General features: G+C 43.5%; 1 protein-coding gene across 1 annotated transcript in view; it reads left to right on the top strand.

The window, feature by feature from the left end:
- Nucleotides 1–21,903, top strand: part of WWTR1 (WW domain containing transcription regulator 1) — a 140,496-nt gene that overhangs the window by 83,960 nt on the left and 34,633 nt on the right. Inside the window, 1 exon segment of the mRNA XM_082252502.1 lies at nucleotides 8,278–8,414. Coding sequence (XP_082108628.1) covers nucleotides 8,278–8,414 — 137 coding nt within the window.

Here is a 21,903-nt window from a genome sequence, read left to right on the forward strand (position 1 = left end):
TTTTCTCGCCCGACAAAATTCTACTTCAGAAGTGATGTCATGTGTTGGTTTGCTTTCTTTGTGTTCTTTCTTCTCTGAGCATGCCCAGACTTGCTCATTAGATTTTTCCCTGTCTAAATCTGTACTGACTGCACGAAAATTGGCCGTGTTTTGACGGCCAACAAAAATTTTATAGCCTGCACACCAGATTTTTTTCGGCCAAAAAGTCGGAGTCGGTTGTCGGAAGCATCATACTAACAAGCTGAAAATCGGCAGATCGACCGTCGGACGAAAATTCCCTGCCGATTTTCGACGCGTGTGTACGAGGCTTAAGGCTAGTCGTGCACATTCAGATTTCTCTCATTCAGCCTTCAGAATCTACATTGCTTGCTGTTATATTCAGGAAGCTCTAGCACCTGGATTATACTAACATTGTCTTCATCTTATTGGATGCAGTTTCGTCCTGTCTGTAGGGGGGCAGGTGGGTGACATGTCCTTTATGTTCCCCAATAACTCGTTAGGTGCCAAGTGTAGGTCACATAAGAGGCCTACCCTGGGCTATGCCAAGCAATGAACGGGGTCACTCGTCATAGCACAGGGGTAACACCTTGCCCCAAGGAGTGCTCACCAATGCCTCGGACCAGGCGGGGGCCACATTCATGTGAAGTCCCCCAACTCAGAGATGAGCCACTTGGCTTGAAAAGTTGTCCCTTGTCTACACACATATACAGGTGTATGTGTTACATTAGAAGGGACATGCAGAGCCTATGCCCACTCCACCAGTCAGCATACCTCTGTTACCTCACTCCCAGTAACAGAATGGGGTCCCGCCAAGCACATAGTGCTGACCGCATTCATGTTCTACTTAACCTTTCTCTTTACTAAGTGACCAGGTATTATATCTCCGTAACACTAATCCGCTCCTGGTGACCGATGGAGACGGACAGCTAGGGAGGGAGTTGGACACTAAACCCCCTTGCTAATAGGGGACTAGTCACCTAACCAGGTACTACGCCAAAGACTTTCCTCCTGTGTTTACCCACGGCAATTTCTCCTCCTCTCAGACTCACAGACCAACCTTGCGTTGTAGTAATGTTTCACAGACACCAATGTGCTATTTCTGATGCCAGGACCCACCTGCACCCCTTGAGTAACTTCGGACCAAGCTTTAGGCCCTTTTCACATGATCGGACCTGAACAGGTCGCCTGTCTGTTTTTCAGGCGGACTTGATCGGGCCACCCATTCTACTCTATTTAGAGGCGGATGTCAGCAGAGATGTGTCCGCTGACACCCGTCTGTCATCCGATCTGAAAAGATCCGCATAAAACAGACAGATGGCGATACGTTTATCATCCGTCCAGCAGGTCGGATCCGATCTACCCATAGAGGAGAGCCGGACTCTGACAGTGAGCGGAGACGGACCTGTCATCCGCCTGCTCAGCGGTGATCAACAGAGCGATCCCCGCTGAGCTAGAGGAGTCCCCTGAGCGGATCCGCCCCATGAGAAAGCGGCCTTAAGCAGTAGAAACAACTTCACTGAACTTTTGGCAGAACAGGTATAACATGTGTTAACGTCCTTTCTCTAACTATGGCTGCCCCAGGTTACCTGTACGAGTAAAGTCTCTTAGAGAACAGTCCAAACTGGAGATAACTTGAGCAAAGGAGTCCATGTCCCCAGGAGCATTCCGATGGTTCAGCGTTCCAAGCTGACCAACAAGCTTCTTAACGCAAGCTCCTTGAGGGCAGAGACTGATGTGAATGTACAATATATACGTGTAAAGGGCTGCGTAAATTGACAGCGCTATATTATCTGAAATAAGTAAATAATTCCCTGTGCGTGCCTCCCTGGTCCGTTCTTGGTCATTCCTTGTTGTAGATCCCCCCTTGTTTTAGGTCCTCCCCTCCAGGATCTGGGCCTCTTCCCTTTATATCACACAAGAGGGAGGCTGGAAACCAGAGGAAAACCCACAAACACACAAGAAGGTGGCATAAGCATTATCTCCTTCCCTACCAACCTGGGCAGCCAGGTGCTTACTAAATACACATAGTAGGCAACCTGCCTACACGTCCAACAGGGCCACCCACAGCTTCAATTTCCTCCGACTCAACATGAATCAGCTGAAATTTGAGCCATGCATAAGCTTAAATAATACATAAAAACCCTTCACACCATATATGATCTAAAAAAACAATTCCATTAGTATGAAATGTGTAAAGGTTCTTGCAGTACAAAGTTGATGGTAGATCTAAGGCTGCATTCACATGGGTGTTTTTTCACACTGAATTCTGGCAGCAAGAATCTACTGATTCCTGCGGCTGGAATTGACAGCTGTGTGCGGATAACTGCGGTCACTGAGCCGGTATAGCGCAAGAACAAGCTGGTGGCTGCCACAGCTATTTGTGACTGTTCCAGCAGCTGGTAAATACCTATGGTGATTGTGGCTGGACACCAATGTGAATGCAGTCTAAAGGAGATTGCACAATCAGATTGTATAGTGTATGGCTAGCCTTAGGCTTTTCTATAAAGAGGACATTCTGTGTGCATTTCTTACACCCCACATCTTCTGGGTGTGCTGGCCTGGTCATTGCTTGCAGTGGTTGGGTGCACCGGATGCTGTAAATCCATTGACTTTAATCATTCCTCAGGCACAGAAGCTCTTGTTTCTGCTCTGCTGTTACTTTAGCTTCACATTTGAACAGAAGGAGATGGCTTGAAAATTTTATGAAAAACGTGTTATGTGCAATTTTTGGGTGTTTTAGTTAAAGTCTATGGGGCAAAAAATGCACTTTCTTGCACGAAAAAGGCTCCTGAACTTCTTTGGTGCAACAGCACATCCCTCACATCTCTCAACAAGCCCCCCAGAATAAAATGTAAATCTGTAAAGCGTTTCTGGAAATGAGCTTTAAATCACCCAGATGTGAACGAGGCTTTAACTCCCTCATGGCAAGGAATTTAAGCGCAATTTGTGGAAAATAGCCACCTTATACAGTATTTTCTATAATTTTCCAGTGTTTTGTTATGAACGAGGCACATAGAAAAAAAAATTTTTCTATGTGCCCTTGCTGGGACTTGATCAGGAAACACCAGTCATAGTGTGAATAAACTCAATTCACACCTATGCATGTTGCTTTTGAGCATTTCTGTGGTGCTTTTTGCTGTGCTTTTTACGGTTTTTACTGCGATTTGTGATTTTTTTTTTTTTTTTTGGAAAATGTGTTATTGGGCAGATTTAAAAATGCAAATCGCTGCAAAATCGCAATACTTGCATTTTGTATGCGGGTCCACTGAAGTCTATTACATGCAAAACGCTGGATTTTTCAGGAAAAAAAAAAAGTCCCAGACTCTTTCTAAAAACGCAGAGGCACACAAATGCATTGATGTGAACGTGTTGCATAGGAACCCATGTTAAAAAAAATGAAATGCATTTCTCCAAAAAGCATGAAAAAAAAGCATTAGTGTGAATGGAGCCTTAGGGACGGTTCACACTGGTGCGATGCCAGTCATCGTATATGATTTGCACTGTATTGCTGTTCAGATAACATGCGATGTCTGTGCAATGTGAATTCAGCCATACAGCATTCAGTCCAAACCCATGCAGGACCCTTTTTTTTTTTTCTCCTCACCAGAATCAGATCGCATGGGTGTTCACACCCATGCAATCTGATTCCTGTCCGAATTCACAGTTCGCACTGCGATCTGCGAACCGATCTGGGAGTGTCTTTAACTTTGTATTGACACCCTCAGTGGTTCAAAGACGACAGTGTGAACTCTGGGTATTCAGGTGCAATGCGGTAACCCGTACTGGATTTGCAGGGTTTCCCACATCACACCAGTGTGAACTGGCCCTAAGTCCCAGTTCACACTGGTGCACTGCGGGAAACCCTGCGAATCATTGCCGGTTCCCGCATTCCCACCAGAATCGCACAGTGGTTCACACTGAGATCTACGAATTGCTGGGGGTGTCGATATAAAGTTATTGACACCTCCAGATTGGTTTGCGGATCACAGTGTGAACTGTGAAAGGGTGCAGGAATCGGATCGCATAGGTGTGAACACCCATGCGATCTGACTCCAGTGCGAACCAAAAAAAGGGTCCTGCACCATTTTGGTGCGAATTTGATGCGATTTCAGCCATACATTTTGTATAGCTAAAATCACATCGCACAGACATTGCATGTGATCTGCACAGCAACACGGTGCAAATCACAGGGGATGTCTGGCATCAAGCTAGTGTGAACTGGCACTAAAGGAGAATTGGGAATGGACAACAGTGAGATTATTCCTTTAGCCCTTGTTCACACTGAACACAGCTTTGATTTTAAAGCCGCATTTCAGTCCGACTTCGGGGGCGGCTTGAAAAACATCTGTGCAGCTTCATGCACAGATTTCTATTGAAACCCCCCCTCCCGAAGTCGCCAAAAGTAGTGCAGGAAGTACTTTTGGAAATCAGTGAGGCGCAGCAAAGTCGGTGTCGCACTGATTGGGATGCGATTTGACATGTGATTTGACCTATCGCGCCAATGTGAACGGGGGCTTACTCTACATTCAATATACCTTTACCTTGTTCCCCCCCCTTTTATTTATGGTAGGTCAAATATCCTAAATGCATCTACACCAGGGAGAGCCTTATCTGAGCCATCCATCTGCAGCAACGATGGATTGATTTTCTGCAGTGTTATGCATAGTACACACGATAAGAATATTGGACTAATAATCATCCGTTTTTGGTTTTTTTTGCATGTTACTCTCTTATCGAAAACCAATGGGTTACTAAATTTAGGAAAATTCCCGTATGACAGAACACAACTTTCAGAAGTGATGTATTCTAATGCACTCTTTCATTTCTGAGCATGCGTGGTCTTGGTCACATGATTTTTATTTTGTACAAATACCATGCTAATTACCGGAAAATAATTCGCTCTGTTATCGTACAAGAAAAATTTTCATGCTTATCCCTTCGGATAATTTCGCATGAACTGCCTGATCGGCTCTCGGATGCTGTGTGATCAGAATATCGTACGATCGTTGCGAAAGTGGTATTTTTTTTTTATCTCGTCGTGTGTACTAGGCATTACTCTACACATTTATAGGAACATGAGATTATGGCACGCTATATGGTCCTGGTGTCAGGGTGACACGTCTCTTAGTGAATCAGAATGTAAATAGGTTTCCCCGGGCATCTGCTGCCCTGAGTGGGTGTGTAAGTGGGGAATCTGGCACTGTGGGAGCCGTCACTCACAAGAGTTCAATAAATGAGTCAAACCTTCACAAGTTGGATTTTTGTGACATATCCTTCCCTGCCTTTACCCAGAGGGTGGTCATGCTTTGATGTGACTGAGTCATAAGATCTTCTCTTTCCTTTCAGTGAGAAAGCTTCTATCTTGGCACCAGTGGCCATTACACTGACTGCGACTGACTCCTACCTACTCTTATGTGTCATTGGGACATGTTTGCATAACAAAAGACCAGGACTAGAGACTGCATTTCTCTCCCTTTCAGGGGACGTCTGTACAAAGCACAGTGATTTGTAGAAGTAGAAGAATTTTCTACCACAAACAACATTGGCAAAACAGTGTAAAAAACAAAAGCGTTACTGGAAATGTGGACGTGCATTTAGTCAAACACGGTTCTGGCCTATTATAGGGGCCTACTTGTTTCCTAGAGACAATTTACCCACTTCAGCTCTGACATTATAACAGATATCTTTTTGCACTTATCTCAAAGATTTACCAAAAAAAATGTAACTGTATATTTAATAAACTAAAAGACGGTATATAATAAAAATTCATAGTTCGGGTTTACCTACGTTTTATTTTTTTTATCAGTTTTTGTCCTGCAAATATCAGAAATCAAAATAACAAATGCTTGACTATAGCACACAAGCTGAAACCCAATCAAAACCTTCCCAACCCGTTGGATGGTTCCCCCTAAAGTTTAACCACTTTACCACCGGAGGATTTTCCTGCTTTACGTCCAGGCCACTTTTTACGATTCGGCACTGTGCGACTTTTACTGGCAATTGCGCGGTCATGCAACGCCGTACCCAAACAAAATTTACGTCCTTTTTTTCCCACAAACAGAGCTTTCTTTTGGTGGTATTTGATCACCTCTGCGCTTTTCATTTTTTGCGATATTAATAAAAAAAAGCGTCAATTTTGAAAAAATAACAATATTTTTCTACTTTGACAGTTAAAAAATATCCAATATATTACATTTTTGTCATATATTTAGGCCAAAAGGTATTTAGCTACAAGTCTTTGACAAAAAAATTCTCAATGAGCGTATTTTTAACCGCTTTAAGACCGGAAGATTTTACCCCATTCCTGACCAGGCCATATTTTGCGATTCGGCACTGTGTTAATTTAACGGACAATTGCGCGGTCGTGCGACGCTGTACCCGAATTAAATTTATGTCCTTGTTTTCCCCACAAACATAGCTTTCTTTTGGTGGTATTTGATCGCCTATGCGATTTTTACTTTTTGCCCTCTAAACCAAAAAATAGCGACAATTTTGAAAAAATAACAATATTTTTCACATTTTTTTTATATGAAATTCCCCCAAAAAAGTGTAAAAATCAAAATTTTTTAACATTTTAGGCCAATTTTTTTTCTGCTACATATGTCTGGTAAAAAATTGCAATAAGCATATTTTGATTGGTTTGCGCAAAAGTTATCGCAGCTACTAACTACAGGAAATTTATGTCATTTTTATTGTTTTTTTTAACTAGTAATGGTGGCGATCTGCGATTTTTTTTTTTTTGCGGGACTGCGACATTGTGGCAGACAGATCGGACCCTTGACTGACATTTTTGACACTTTTGGGGGTACCAGTGACATTACTACAGTAATCAGTGCTATAAATATGCACTGTTACTGTAAAAATGACACTGGCAGGGAAGGGGTTAACTTTTATTGGTGATCAAGGGGTTAATGTATGCCTGGTGCTTACTGACGTGTGGGGGGGGGGGGGGGGGGAGGGGACTGTGTGACACAAGGACAGATCGCAGGTTCAGCTATGCTGAATCCTGCAATCTGTCCATGTCTGTCACTTAGGAGATCCGCCCGCTTTGTTTACACAAGCGGGCGGATCTTCACACTCGATCCCTGACGATCGGGGGAGGGGCGGCGATGATCACCGCTGCTCCTCCCCTGGCCCGACTCCTGCTGTGACTGAATACAGCGGGAGCGAGCCTCCGGCGGCGCGTGCGCGCTGCCCACAAGGGGAGGAGTCCAGCAACGTAGGTCTACGTCGCTGGACGATAATGAACCACTTTGCCGCAGTAGGCTCAACGTGAGCGGTCGGCAAGTGGTTAAAAAAACTAAACAAAAAAAAGTCAACTCTGACTTCAGTATGCACCTCCTCTCCAGCACCCCCGTAGAAATCTCTTTCTTCCTCTTGAGGTCCTTATCCTTCCGAGTTGAATGATGGTCATCCTCACTCAATTCGGAAGACTGAGGACATACTGTGAGTGCAGGGCGTTTGGAAATGATCAAATATTTATACCATTGTTTTGGATAATCTTACACTTGGATTCAAATTAATGAACACTGTAAGCCCCCGTTCACATAGGGGCGACGCTACTTCGCACCGCGACCTCCGAGGTCACGGTGCAAGCAGCGAGCAGCGCGCCGCGACCTCGGAGCGGCCGCCACGGACTTCATAACATTGAAGTCTATGGCGGTCACCTCCTGGTCGCCCCAAAGAAGCTCCGGACCCTTTTTCTAAGTCGGAGCGAACGGGTCCGCAGCTTCCCTATGGGAGGCGACCTACGGCGACCTGTGAGGCGACCAGGTCGCCTCACAGGTCGCCTTAGTGTGAACGGGGACTAATAGTTTCTGTTAATATTTATTGTTTCCTGTACTAGAACAGTTTAGATGTTTTGAGATAGTTTGTATATATTAGTATCATGCTAGCTCAGACCAGGCCACTCATCTGCTTTATATAGTGTAGTGGGCCAGGATTGTTTAAAGGTCCTGGCCTAGGCTGGAAATTTTTAATGGGAACAGCTAACTGTCTCCTGTCCTTTATTCATTGGTGGAAATGGGTCATCTATTCACCTTTATGGGAATCCCTTCATGGGAATGATACGTTTAATGAATAGAGCTCCATCTGGTCTCTACACATTTACATTTACAGTAACAATACACTGACTGAAGGGATGACATGTAATCTTTAACACTGCAGTACTGCAATAATACCCTAGGATCTCTTGACATTATTGTACTTGTAGATATGCTATGAATCTTGGCAAAGAGTTGATATGGTATAACATAAGCCAATTCTTTTATCTTACAGTCATTTGGAGAAAATTACAACATGGCAAGACCCACGGAAGACAATGACGCAACCAATGGCACATATGAACCACCATCCTGTTACCACCTCCACCCCAATAAGCCAGAGATCATTGGCGATGTCCCAACCCAACCTTGGTATGTCTTTTTCATATGATTTACTTTTTTTTTGACCATTCCAATTATCTAGAAGGTGCAAACCTGCCACGAGGCAACTTCTTACAGGTTCTACAACCAATTTTTTTATAGTCTTTCCTTCTTTTATACAATATTGTCTTGACTCCCATCTGTGACTTCTGGTAGCTTACTCTTATGTTGCCAAAACAGCCTATTTCACTCTTCAGGAATGACATCTAGTTCTGTCAAGCAGAACTGTATGTCAGCGATATCATTTGTTGGGTTACGTTACCTAAAACGTGCTATAAAAATTATCCAGCGTATTGCAGTTTTTTAGAATGCAAACAAGTGGGTAATCCTGTGTGTTTAGAATTTTGCATATTTCCAAAGAGACAATAAAAAGTAAGGCAGACTTCACAATTCAACATATATGGTACATATCTGTTTCTGTAAGACTGGGAAGGCTGTAATTAACAACACCTCCCTAGGACACAAAACAGACAAATAGCTTCTTGGAGAAGGGCAGTGGAAAGCCTAGTGGAGATGTAAAAAATGTACCCATCATTTAGGGAAGGCCTGGTCAAATCTTCCCACAATTCGAGAATCCGCACCGAAGCTGGGAACTGGTAATAATGCAGCTTTGCTCCAAGGTATTCTGTTTTCACCCTCCAGAGTGGTTATATATACACTTCTTACATCTTTCAGCAGCCCCCTGTTTGCATTTGCCCTTTTCTCCTCCTCAATAGCAGCCATACAGTCCCATGCCTCTCAGAGGACAAGTCACATATACTGTTCTCTTTAAACCTGCCCTCCCACACATTTACAATTCTCGCCCACCCACAATAGTTCTCTATGGTGGAACGGGTAGCCTCCAATGTCATCATTGATGGTAACGTGTTTAATGATTGCCACTATTCCTAGCTATTGCAAAGCCCCATTCACACCTGAGCAATGTGAACAATGAGTTGAAGTTTCACCAAAAGCACATCAATGCTCAGCACTAGCATTTCTATTATATTCAATACTGCCTAGTCACACCTGAGAGTAGTGTCACTTGAAGCTCGTTGTGCAAAAATGCACACAAGCTTCTTTGGGGTACAGCTACTCGTTTTGGCCCCAACAGACTTTTTTTTTCAAATTCTTTATTGAAACAGAGAATATAAAACTTGAAACTCAGTCAAAATGTACACACAGTACAGCAATGCAATCCTTGAGGTACATAAGGCAACATTAGTGCAAAATCCAAAATACGCATAGTAGTGGTCCATCCAACATTTAGGAACTTTGTTCTTTAGATAGAAGTTCGTGAAAAGACCGAGCATGAACATGTCCCATAGGTCCGCACCTGAATATTCAAGGCCCCAACAGACTTTAATTTGATTGCTTGCATGGTAATTAGCTTTCCATTGGCTAAAAATAATGATTAAAAAAAGCTAAACCTGAATCGAATGTATAAACTGTATTGAATCGATATGACCATGTAAATGCAAAAAAATGTGTCAATACCTACATACACATAAAAAACAATGTAACAATGTGTTAACAAACAATCATGGTGCTCCTTCAGCCTCTTGTTTAATACATCCTTATACATTAAGAAATCTATATATACTGTTGATTTCAGAGGCGCTGAGAGTCTCAATTTCTTCATCTTATAAAATACATAAAAGTAAAAAATAAACAGTCCTACCAGGAAAAAGAAGCATGATAAAAGTAGGTGTCACAAAAAGTCCAATGTGCAATTTAATCTCTTCGTAAATCACCAAGTAAAGTGCTCCACTAGATCCCCTTTTGTGTGTCAAACTCACCAGGGGGATTTGCCTCACACGAATGTTCGGCAAATATCACTTGGGTGTATGCTAATCACGATGTTTCACCTGGCTACTGGTAATACTCTGACCTTCCAGCATCCAGATGAAACATCGTGATTAGCATACACCCAAGTGATATTTCCCAGACATTTGTGTGAGGCAAATACCTCTGGTGAGTTTGACACACAAAGGGCATCGGGTGGAGCAATTTAATTGCTAAGAGGCTGAATTGCATGTGTGACTTTTTGTCTGACCTACTTTTATCTCTCTTCATTTTCCAACGGAACTGTTTGTTTTTTCACTTTTATGTATTTTATTTTATGAAGAAATGGAGACTCTCAGTGCCTCGGAAATCAATATATAATTGTAAATTTCTCACTGTATTAAAAACTCCTGTATAAATGCTCCAAAAAAAAAAAACATGAAAAAAAACTACCATAGATGCTTAACTCAAGTGTAAATGGGGCCTTAGACACAGTAGTAATCATAAATCACAAAGTAGGAAGTTAACCATAAGTCAGGTGACAACGAGGAAGATGTATCTCATTTCCTATCAGTGTTCAGCAGTCACTCTTCTGAACAGTAGTGACAGAAGGAGCTAATGACCAGGATCTGCAAGTAGCTATGGGGCTTTTTCCAGTTACCATGATGACTTGGCAACTGGAATTTGTCCATCCCTGCTGTAAGGTAAAACAGCAAAATCAATAACTTAACAGTATTGAATTACTTGCTTGTCTTTTAATGCAAACCCTTATCACTTGTGCTTAATTGAAAACCCATTGTTTGCTGTGGTCAGTTGCATATATAGTGTATTTCCTCCAAGGCTACAGGTAAAACATTTCACGCAGTGTGACAGTATAGACGTAATGTCACAAAATGAGTAATACATTGCGTTTACAATACTGACTGTTTGTGTCCTTAGTATTTATCCAAAAGTTGATTTTACACTTTACGATAGGTAGTTCAGGACACTTTCTTGTTTTAATCTGTGGTCTTTTTTTTTTATTCTTTTAAATACCGTATTTATCGGCGTATAACACGCGCCGGCGTATAACACGCACCTAAATTTTAGGGCAGAAATTCCAGGAAAAAAGCTGAAATTTAAAATAAACAGCTTTGAACTCAGAATTTTTTTTGTAAAATTAAATATAGTCTTACCAGTGCCCACGAATGCAGCCTCATCAGCGCAGTGCCCATACATGCAGCCAGCGCAGTGCACATACATGCAGCCTCGCCAGCGCAGTGCCCATACATGCAGCCTTGCCAGCGCAGTGCCCATACATGCAGCCTCGCCAGTGCCCATAATTGCAGCCTCCCTAGCACCCATAATTGCAGCCTCGCTAGCGCCAGTGCCCATACATGCAGCTAGTGCCAGTGCCCATACATGCAGCTAGTGCCAGTGCCCATACATGCAGCTAGTGCCAGTGCCCATTCATGCAGTTAGTGCCAGTGCCCATTCATGCAGCTAGTGCCAGTACCCATACATGCAGCCTCGCCAGCGCCCATTATTGCAGCCTCGCCAGCGCCCATTATTGCAGCCTCGCCAGTTGTCCAGAAAGCAGTCAGCACCGAAAGGTAGAAGGGGGCGGCCGGTGCCGAGAGGTAGAAGGGGGCGGCCGGCGCCGAGGAGAAGGAAGGACGCGCTGTTATCGGAAGTCCCGGCGCCTATGATTGACGTCGGCATAGGAGGCGGGACTTCCGATGACAGTGCGTCCTCTCTTCTCCTCGGCCGCCCCCTTCTACCTCTTGGCGCTGACTGCTTTCTGGACTTTTTTTTTTTTGTTATATCGGCGTATAACACGCAGTGCTACTTTTTCCTCCATTTTTAGGAGGAAAAAGTGCGTGTTATACGCCGATAAATGCGGTACATTTTAAGTAACGTGCAAGAAAACCATAGTGGCGTAGCCGCAAGTCTTACGCCACCTTAACCAGCCTTGTAAGGCCCAACATAACAAGTACAGAAGTAAAGGCCCGTACACACGAGTCGAAATTTGGCCGGGAATTTTCGTCCGACGACCGATCTGCCGATTTAAATGTGTGTGCAGGCTATAAAATTTTTGTCCTCCGTCAAAACACGTCCGATTTTCGTGCAATCAGTACAGATTTCGACAGGGAAAAATCTTATGAGCAAGACTGGGCATGCTCAGAGAAGAAAGAACACAAAGAAAGCAAACCAACACATGACATCACTTCTGAAGTAGAATTTTGTCGTGCGGGAAAATTCGTGTGCAGTTTAGGCACATTCCAACCAACAAAACATCACTCTGGACTAAAGATGGACGACCGGTCGGCGGAAATTCGTTGCGTGTGTACTAGGCTTAAGTTCTACTTCCTACTGACCAACTAACATTTGCTAAGCCCCCTACATACCCCCACCGACCCCACCCCCTCCCAATCAGCAGCTTGTCTCCAACAACCTATGTAGCATTTATTTCAGGGGAAAAAAAACTGCGTCAAGAAATAGACCATAATAGAAAGTGTCACATAAATTCCGATTAGACCCTCAGGGCTATTGTAGAGTGAAGAAAGCCATGCAACCTTAAGCCACTTTATTAACTAAACTAGTCCAATACCAATTGACGAGCCCCCAAGAAACTAAAAATGGGTAGACAGGGGTAAAGAGGGCCCCAAGTATGCTACTACTGCATAGAAATTACCCAACTACATCACGCCATAGTAGATTGTGGATAACCAAACCTGCCTTACTTTGTCAAATTTTTTCATGCAACCTCTAGAAACATAAGTGGCTCTGTAAAATGGTAACATGGAGTTCACCAGGCCCTTATGATCTGCAGTGTTATGTGTTATCCAAAGGCATCGTGAGATAGAACAGACTTCTAGCTCCAGACCCTTGTAAAAAAAAGCTGATGTCTATGGCATGCTCTTGTTTGTAGGTTTCCAACAGTCAAATGTCACATACTTAACCACATATAAATTCCTTGTTGCGAGACGGCCAAAGCACACCGCGGCAACATTCTAGTAGGCTTTTCAAGAAAGTAATGAAAAAAGCAGAGCAAGTTAAACTGCTTTCTTGGCTGGCACTCCCGAGCCCACTTTGAACTGTTCCATCTTGAAAGAAATGGCAGACTACACCTTTGTCTATCCCTCTCATTCTCTTCTTAGTCTCGGAAATAAAACCTATCTTTCTTTTGAAGGCCTGCCATCCCCTGGCTCAGAACTCTCAGTATCCGAGACTGATGGTCCATTTCTACATTTAATGAAGAACATGTGTCTTTCTTGTTGAAATTCTTCCTACATGGAAAATGTAGTGCTCTTTGTACATTCTGCTCCCCTGGCTTGCACCATATTTTGGCTTTGTTTGAGTATACAAAAGCACTTATAAACACTTTCATATTATTTTGATAAAAAGTGACTAAGCAACACCACATCCTAACATGACTGTGAGCAAATAGAAACCTCAGGGGAGATATCGCTTAATCTTCAAATAGTTTACCCCGAGCCGCAAGGCCTGCTTTCTTTCCATTTGTTTGCTTGTTTTTAGTGTAAGCCGCTCGTGTCGATTTTTCTTTTTTTTTCTTTTTTTTCCAAAACACAGCATGTTTATTCCAAGTTCCATCTGTTCAAAATTAGATGATGTTAATTCTGGAAAACAATCGTGAGTCAACGTGACTGTGCAATGTGCTATCATACATTTGGTGCCTTCCAAACCAATGGCTGAAGTACTAGACTCACTCATGTCTTCCTAAAAATGTGGCTGTGTAGTTATGTGATATGTGATAACATAGGTGTGCGCAGCCTATTGCATTAGGGTGTGCACCCCAAAGTTTAAATACACATGCATGTGTTTGCCTACATGTACATGGCCCCGGTACATTACTCTCCCTGCTGGCAAAGTGAAATAGAAGTGTATGGCAGAGCAGGTCCGAGGGAGATCTTTCCCATCTCCTCACTGGCAAACAGAGCGATAATGCTAATGTGCCCTAGGTGATTAGGGTGTGCCCAGGCACACCCGGCACACCCTGTGCGCATGCCTATGTGTGATAACTCTTACAAAGAATCTGGTATAGAGCTGCCATCACTCCTAGGTCAACATTGTCAGAAAGAGTCATTTTAGCTATTGAATACCTCCTCCCTATGAGATGAGGAGAGGGGGCATTCTGTAGTCCTAATCAGGAGTAAGCAGTCTAAGGTGACAACACCATGGTTGCACCGATACCGTTTTTTTAAAAGTATGAGTACTGATAATTTTTGGGCACACACTCACCGATACCAAATATGGTGCGATTTGACCCTATACAAAGTGAGTGGTCTCAAATCACACTACAAAGAATCTCATACATTTTGAACAGGAATACAGTACAATTCCTGTCCAACTTACATGCAGTTACTCACGCCGCTCCTGTGTAAACCCAACTGAAGTCCCTATGACAAGACGGGGTTCACACAGGAGCGGTGGGGGAAACTGCATGCATTTCCGACAGGAATCACACTGCATTCCTGTTCAATTTGCATGTGATTATTTGCGGTGTAATTTAAGCCTACTCGCCTATGTGCACAGAATCATGAACACATAGGTGATTTCCGGGTAGTATGCCCTCTGGCTGTGCTGTCATTGGCTCCAGAACATGCCGATCAGCCATTCCGGGCCAATGATTTATGGCCGCTGATCATCGGAACAAGTGACAGGAGAGTTCTGTGTATGTAAACAACACATTGCTCTCTTCTGACAGCGGACTATGCCTGTTTTTGTTTCCCTGTGAAGCAGGGAAATAAAAACCGGCACATTGCCAAGTAAAGTCAGCACACATTACATACAGTAAGCATTGTTAGGCACACAGTTACCCTTTGATTGCTGCAGATGGTAACCCCTTCCCAGCCAGTGTCATTAGTACAGTGACAGTGTATATTGTTAGCACTGATCACTGTATTAGTGTCACTGGAGATGTCAATGCCAGTGGCAGTTAGCAAATTCCCACAAAGTGTCAGTTAGTGTCAGATTGCCCGCTGTCCCATTATAAGGCGCAGTAAAAAAAAAAAATTACCATAGTTTGTAGATGCCATACCTTGACACAGACCAATCAATATACACTTATTGGGATTTTATGTCACCAAAGACCTATAGCAGAATACATTTTGGCCTAAATGTAAAAGGAAATTTGATTTTTAAAATGTATTTATTGGATATGTTTTATAACAGAAAGTACATAATGGCACCAAAAGAAAGCTCTATTTTCTGGGAAAAAAATTAATGATATAAATGTTGTTTGCGTACAGCATTGCATGGCGACGCAATCGCCAGTTAAAGTAGCACAGTGCCGAATAGCAAAAAATAGCCCGGTCATGAAGGGGGCAAAATCTTCCGGAGCAGAAGTGGTTAATGTAAACCGTTAGATGGGGTCAATTTGGTTGTTTTGCAGACTGGCTGGTAAGTGTGCTGAGAAATCTTTGGTTTGTTTGCAATGTGCGTTGCCCTCCCATGTGCACCTTGCTGCAAAGGCCAGTTATAGGTTGGCTGATCAGAGCTAAGGGGTAACAACCTTTACAGAGTGAGTTTTTGTTGGCCTTTCCTTCTGCTTTAAGCTGGCCCTGTATGCTCAGTATGTTCACTTAAGTGGCTGCTAAATAATTGTAGCACTGTCCCCGTAGGGTTGCTGTGTGATGACTTCTTGGGTCTCCCTCTGATTTCCTGCAGACAGTCACTAGGGGATTTTTCACACATTCATCCTTACTCCCGTTTGCTCGTTACTCAATAAACAGTCCAGGGCATTTGGTTTGAGATTTATTGTGGAACTTTGATGGGAGAAGGGAATAGTGGGATACTCCAACTGAACTATTCACAGTAGATAAGGACAACTCTTACTTGGCCTCACCGGGTTATTTGTGGAAGCAGACACACTGCTTTAACCATACTGCCACTTTTATGGAAGAATAAAAGTCCTCTTGCTCTCTCTAGCAGCAGACTTGATGCAAACTACTTTATCTTCAGGACACTCTCTAGCATCCCCTTGACTGACACCCATCCAGTGACTCTTCCTCTGAAGGCATGGTCCTCACAGGACAGGCCCCATGACACAGATCTGTATTCACTGTAGGCAGGATCAGATCCTTTCCAGTGTCTCCCTTCCAGTCAGCTCCGCAGGACCTCTGGGTTAAGCTCTTCTCTGACATTAAGGCCCTCAGGTCAACTACCTGAGGCCGCATGGCAGCCTCTACAGAGAAGGGGCCCGCCCCCTCCCTCCGGAACCCCACTCTCCAACCAAAGACCCTGAGCACATTTACCTTGGCATTTATACAGTCACCCAGCATGTAACAAGGCACTTTCCTCTGCCAATCACCAAGGCTGTAACAAATGGCTATGCACTCACTTGTCAGGTTTGCTCATACTGTCCCAATATCCCTCCCTATTGGCCCAGTGTGAAACATTTCAGACAAGCTGAGTTGCACCTGAGCACCATGAGCAGACCTCACTAGCAGATCCTGCTCTCTGGTAGGCAGAAGCAATATAAATTTACCTGGCAATCTCTCTGGTAAGCAGAAAGACCCAGAAACGATACTCTCTACATCTACCTAGGAGGGTGCTACATAATTTTGGAATTTCAGAAATGTGATACAATTTACTATTAAAAAATATATATTTAAACACAAACAAACATAGATAAAATGTGTCCGAATCTCAACCTATGAATGTCACTACTTTATGAAAAAGAAAAAGTCAGGAAACCTCAAAACAATGAGAAGTTTCAGTAATCTCTCCTGAAAGTTATAAACACATGCTCCAGACTTTTCCATATCCTGTTGCGAGGAGGAGGGGAATGTCCTATTGTTTTCAGAGGATATCATGAAATAACAGTCGTGTTGGCTTCACAGATCACTAAATGATGATGGAAAATCACATTTTTTTGTTTTCCACCTTTTAAAACATCCTTTCCACAACAACTTGCCAATTTAGATTAGACTTTGCTTGCTACATTCCATACAGTGTATGGGCAGATCACCACACGAGCGTGCACGACGCACTGTTGTAGGTGAGCGGACCCCGCAGGGATTATGAGACAGTAATATGAACTGAGCGTTTATACAAGCAATGTTTCATGACTTTTTTATAGTCAAGACATAATTGGACTGATTTTGTAGTATTTGCCTGAAGTTTCACATTAATATCTCATAGAACACAGTCAGACACAGGTTGGATTATATGTTGCTCTATGCAGAGCAAATTAAAAGGTCAGCGCAATCACTACTAATTATTATTTTATTAATGGGTGGTGGTTGGCTTCTCACTAATGTTAAATCTCTTTCTTCCACCTTTATTTTTCTTTAACTTAATTACAAAATGCACAGTGAGAGTGAGGCCCTCTACAGCAGGTAAAGTATTGTGGAGGGGTAAGAGTGTGGAGGGTTCCTTTGAGGTCCGACCAAACAGCAGTACCCACATGGACCGATGTGTTTTGCCGAGAGGACCTTAAGAAATTTGGCATGGGTATCAGTAAGTATGCACTTCAGTTTCTTGTGTATCATGATCCCCATTAGCCTCTCATTCTAAAGCCCCGTAAACATGATCAGATTATCGAACGAACTGTCTGATGTGGACAGTGAAGAGGTTATTTTCATACGAATTTTCCCGTAAGACAGAATTCTACTACAGAAGTGATGTCATGTGCTGGATTGCTTTGTATGTATTCTTTCGTCTCTGAGCATGCCTAGTCTTGCTCTTAAGATTTTTTTCAGTCGAAAACTGTACTAATGAGACGAAAATCGGACGTGTGTTGACGGACGATAAATATTTTATAGCCTGCACATCAGCATTTTGTCGGCCGAAAAGTCGGAGTTGGCTGTCGAAAGCACTATACTACCAATCCAAAAATCGGCAGATCGGTCGTCGGACGAAATTTCCCTTCAGATTTTCTTATCGTGTGTACGGGCCTTTAGTTGTCTCCAGGCTTTAGCTAATATTTACAAAGCCCCCAGTACTACAAATCCCATCATTTTTTTTCTAATGCCTATTAAAGTGGTAGTAAACTAACACATTATGGGCGACTTACTGTAAAACAAAGCCCTCCAGCGGCACACTCACTGCTGACAGGGCTTTCATTTTCACCTGGTCTTCCTTCCGGGTTCGTAGACTCCAGTCTTTTGAATGGCTAAGCTGCGATGACGCCACTAAGGGCCAATTTACTGCCCTTCAAACTTTAGGGGGGCTGGACAGTGGTCAGTGGGAGTAAAAAAATGAAATCACTGGTGTGAGAGAGAGGAATAGTGCCCCATGATTGGTGCGAGTGGGTGGAATGGGGCCCCATAATTGGTGTCAGTGGGAGAATTAGTTCCCTATCTCTGGTGTCGGTGGGAGGAATAGTACCCCATTGTTGGTGTCAGTGGGAGAAATAGATCCCCGTCTTTGGTATCAGTGGAAGGAATAGTGCACCAAGGGCCAGATAAAGGCAAGCAAAGGGCCACATCCAGCCCAAGTCCTAAATGGGGGACGTTTAAGAGATCTATACAGTACCAACAGGTAAGCCATATTATAGGCGTAACTGTATGTAAAACATAAACAAATTGACTTTACTACAACTTTAAGCGCCCATTCACACTGGCGCGACACGACTCCCCCCCCCCCCCCCCCCCCCACACCTGAATCGCATTGCAGGGGTTTGCAATCATTTGCAATCTGTTTTAGGGTGTCATTGAGATAACATTGACATTGCTGCAGATCGCATAGATGCCTTGCGATTGCAATGTGATGCTGGAAACACACAAGGTTCACTGCGTTTCCCGCATCACATAAGTGTGAACTGAGCCTCTAGGAGGCTGTTATTGCTTTCTTGAAATGGACTATTGTTTTCTAGGTTTACACAGACATAAATCTTGTTTTATGAATTGTATAGTATGGTATAGAAGATCAGAATTTGCAGACATAATCACAACAGCTGTACAAAATGATTGTCTTAAAGGTGAACTCCAGTCAAACGGCTAAATACACAGATGAAATACATATATGGGAGCAGCTTTACTTACTAAGACTTACATTTCTGTTTGTAGAATTCTGAGATTTTTACAGCACAGCCTTGACTGGAAGTGAAGGAGACCTTTGGTGCAGTTAGGTAACACTGACAGTGTCCCTTTCCCAGCCTGTGACTGAACACTGAAAGGAGAAGTAGCACACTGATGAGCTCAGCACTTTTCTCTCCCCTCCAGTCAGCGTGCTCTTTATTAGCACATGATCACTGTAGTAGAAAAGTGACTGACGTTTGTGCTGCTTCTCTCTTTCTCAGTCTGAGCTCTGCTATACAGGAGATTGCAAGAGGCTGACACAAGGTCGAAGTCAGGTACTTACACTGTTTGCATAAAAGGGGATAATAATAATGAATACAGAGCGACAATAATTTGTGTCTTTTTACATCTTCCTACCTTCTGCCTGATCATTTACTTAAGAACACTGAGGTAATGATATTATTTTAGAATTGTGTATTGGCTGTTATTACTACATGACTGTACAAAACACGTTCATTTAACTAACAGGCTGTTTCTTCTCTCTAAATGCTTTCATGTCTTCTTTCTTGGTAAGTATCTGGTTCACTTGTTATAGTTAGTATGCCATTGTATTACTGTAAATGCTGTAAGGGCTGGTTCACACCATAAAAACACACTCTACATCCGTTCCACATGCATTTCTGCATGCGTGTTTTTAACGGGTTTTGGATGCGTTGCGGTGCATTTTTGATGCCTTTCAGATGCATTCCAGGTGCCTTTTTTTCTTCTTTTCTCTTGTTTTTTCACTGTTTTACAGCATTTCAGTACAGTCCAGTGCAGGAAGAAAGCAGCATGTTTTACTTTTTTGCTTTGGAACTGGAGCGCCCTAGAACTGACTACACTGGTGTGAACTATGCCATTCGAAACCATGTAACCTACTTCCCATACTTTTTTGTGACGGAAAAAAAACCGCACTGGAATGCATGTGGTCTGAACTGGCCCTTAGGGCCCTGCACATCAGTGCTTTGTTTACCGCATCAAAAATACATGGAAAGTAGGTTACATGGTTTTCTATGGCATAGTTCGCACCAGTGCTGTCAGTTCTAGGGTGTTCCAGTTCCAGAAAAAAAAAAGTAAGGGCTCTTTCACACGGGCGGTCCGATCAGATCCGCCTGTCAGTTTTTTAGGCGGATCTGATCGGATACCCCATTCAGCCCTATGGAGCAGCGGATGTCAGCGGTGACATGTCCGCTGACACCCGCTGCCATCCGCATCCGATCCTGTCCGTGAAATCCGGATGGATGGAAACCCTATTTTCCATCCGTCCTGGGGATCGGATTGGATCGGATGAGAGCGGACAGGTGGTCCGCTTTCATCCGATTCCCCATAGAGAGCAGCGGGGCTCTGACGCCTCCCTCTCCGCACACAGAGCGGAGACGGAGCTGTCATCCGCCGGCTCAGTGGGGATCAGCGGATCGATCCCCGCTGAGCAGAGCACGGTCCGCAACGGAATGCGGACCGTGTGAAAGGGGCCTTAAACATGCTGCATTCTTCCTGCACTGGACTGTACTGGAACGCGGTAAAACACATAAAAAATGCCCTGGAATGCACTGAAGCGCATCAAAAATGCACCGGACCCCAGTACAGAGATAAAAACAGATAAAAGAAGAAAAAAAGCACCTTGAATAGCATTAGAAAGGCATTGAAAACGTGCATGTAGAAGCGCATGTGGAACGGCTCTGATGTGTGTTTTTATGTACTGTACTGGACCGTGGTAAAATGCACCTGAAGGCGCCTACACGCTTCAAAAACACATCAAAAATGCATCAAAAACACACTGGTCCCCAGAACAATAAAAAAAAAAAAGCATCTGGAATGTACCCGGAAACACATCAAAAACACACCGGAATACATAAAAAAAAGTGCCAAAAACGTGTATGTAAAAACGCATCCAAAACAGATCTGGAGGATATTTTTGCGGTGTGAACTAGCCTTAACTCCTTAAGTATATCTAGAAGATGTATTGTGATTTTTAGCTAAAGTGGACAGATCATTACAATACATTATTATACGCAGTGCTTTAGCAAATTAGGTGGTATACAGTCAGGCTTTACATCTACCCATGTTCTTCTGTGCTTGCCATGATATGTTGGTATACTTAGCAATACTCGTAATTTATAGCATACTCGCCTGTTTGCTGCCCGCTGGCAGATCAGAGCTTTCCTTTGCTATCCCTCATCACTTCATTCACAGGCACTACCATGTCCTCCTGGTATTCTTCAGCGTTCCCAATGCTCGTTCTTGGCCATTGGATGACCACTGATGATGTAGTTCCTGTGCATGCACAAAGGAGTTACATTGTCCCAGATTCATTCTTACCATTGTACAGATGCTGAAAATGGGCTGGAAGTGTACACTGCCATTGCTGTAGACCAGGGGTGTCAAACTCAATTTAATCACGGGCCGCATCAGCATTATGGTTTTCCTCAAAGGGCCGGTTATATCTGTAGGATTAGATGTCCAGAGCACCCCACGCCCCCTTACACCCTGACATGAGATGTCAAGAGCCCCCCCCCATCAGAAGTCAAGAGTCACCCACCCTTCCTTACATCACAATGCACCCCCTTACCTTGTGCTACTGCCAGGAAGAAGAACGCGGGTGGATCTGGGAAGAAGAAAGTGCAAGGTCTGGAGGAGAACCAGAGGAGAGCTTGAGTCAGCTTCCAGAGTCTGCTGAATGCTGAGACGAGGGGAGGCAAAGACAAGGTGGT

The sequence above is a fragment of the Pelophylax lessonae genome (genome assembly GCF_965119305.1).
Source record: "Pelophylax lessonae genome assembly, chromosome: 3".
NCBI classification, from domain to species: Eukaryota; Metazoa; Chordata; class Amphibia; order Anura; family Ranidae; genus Pelophylax; species Pelophylax lessonae.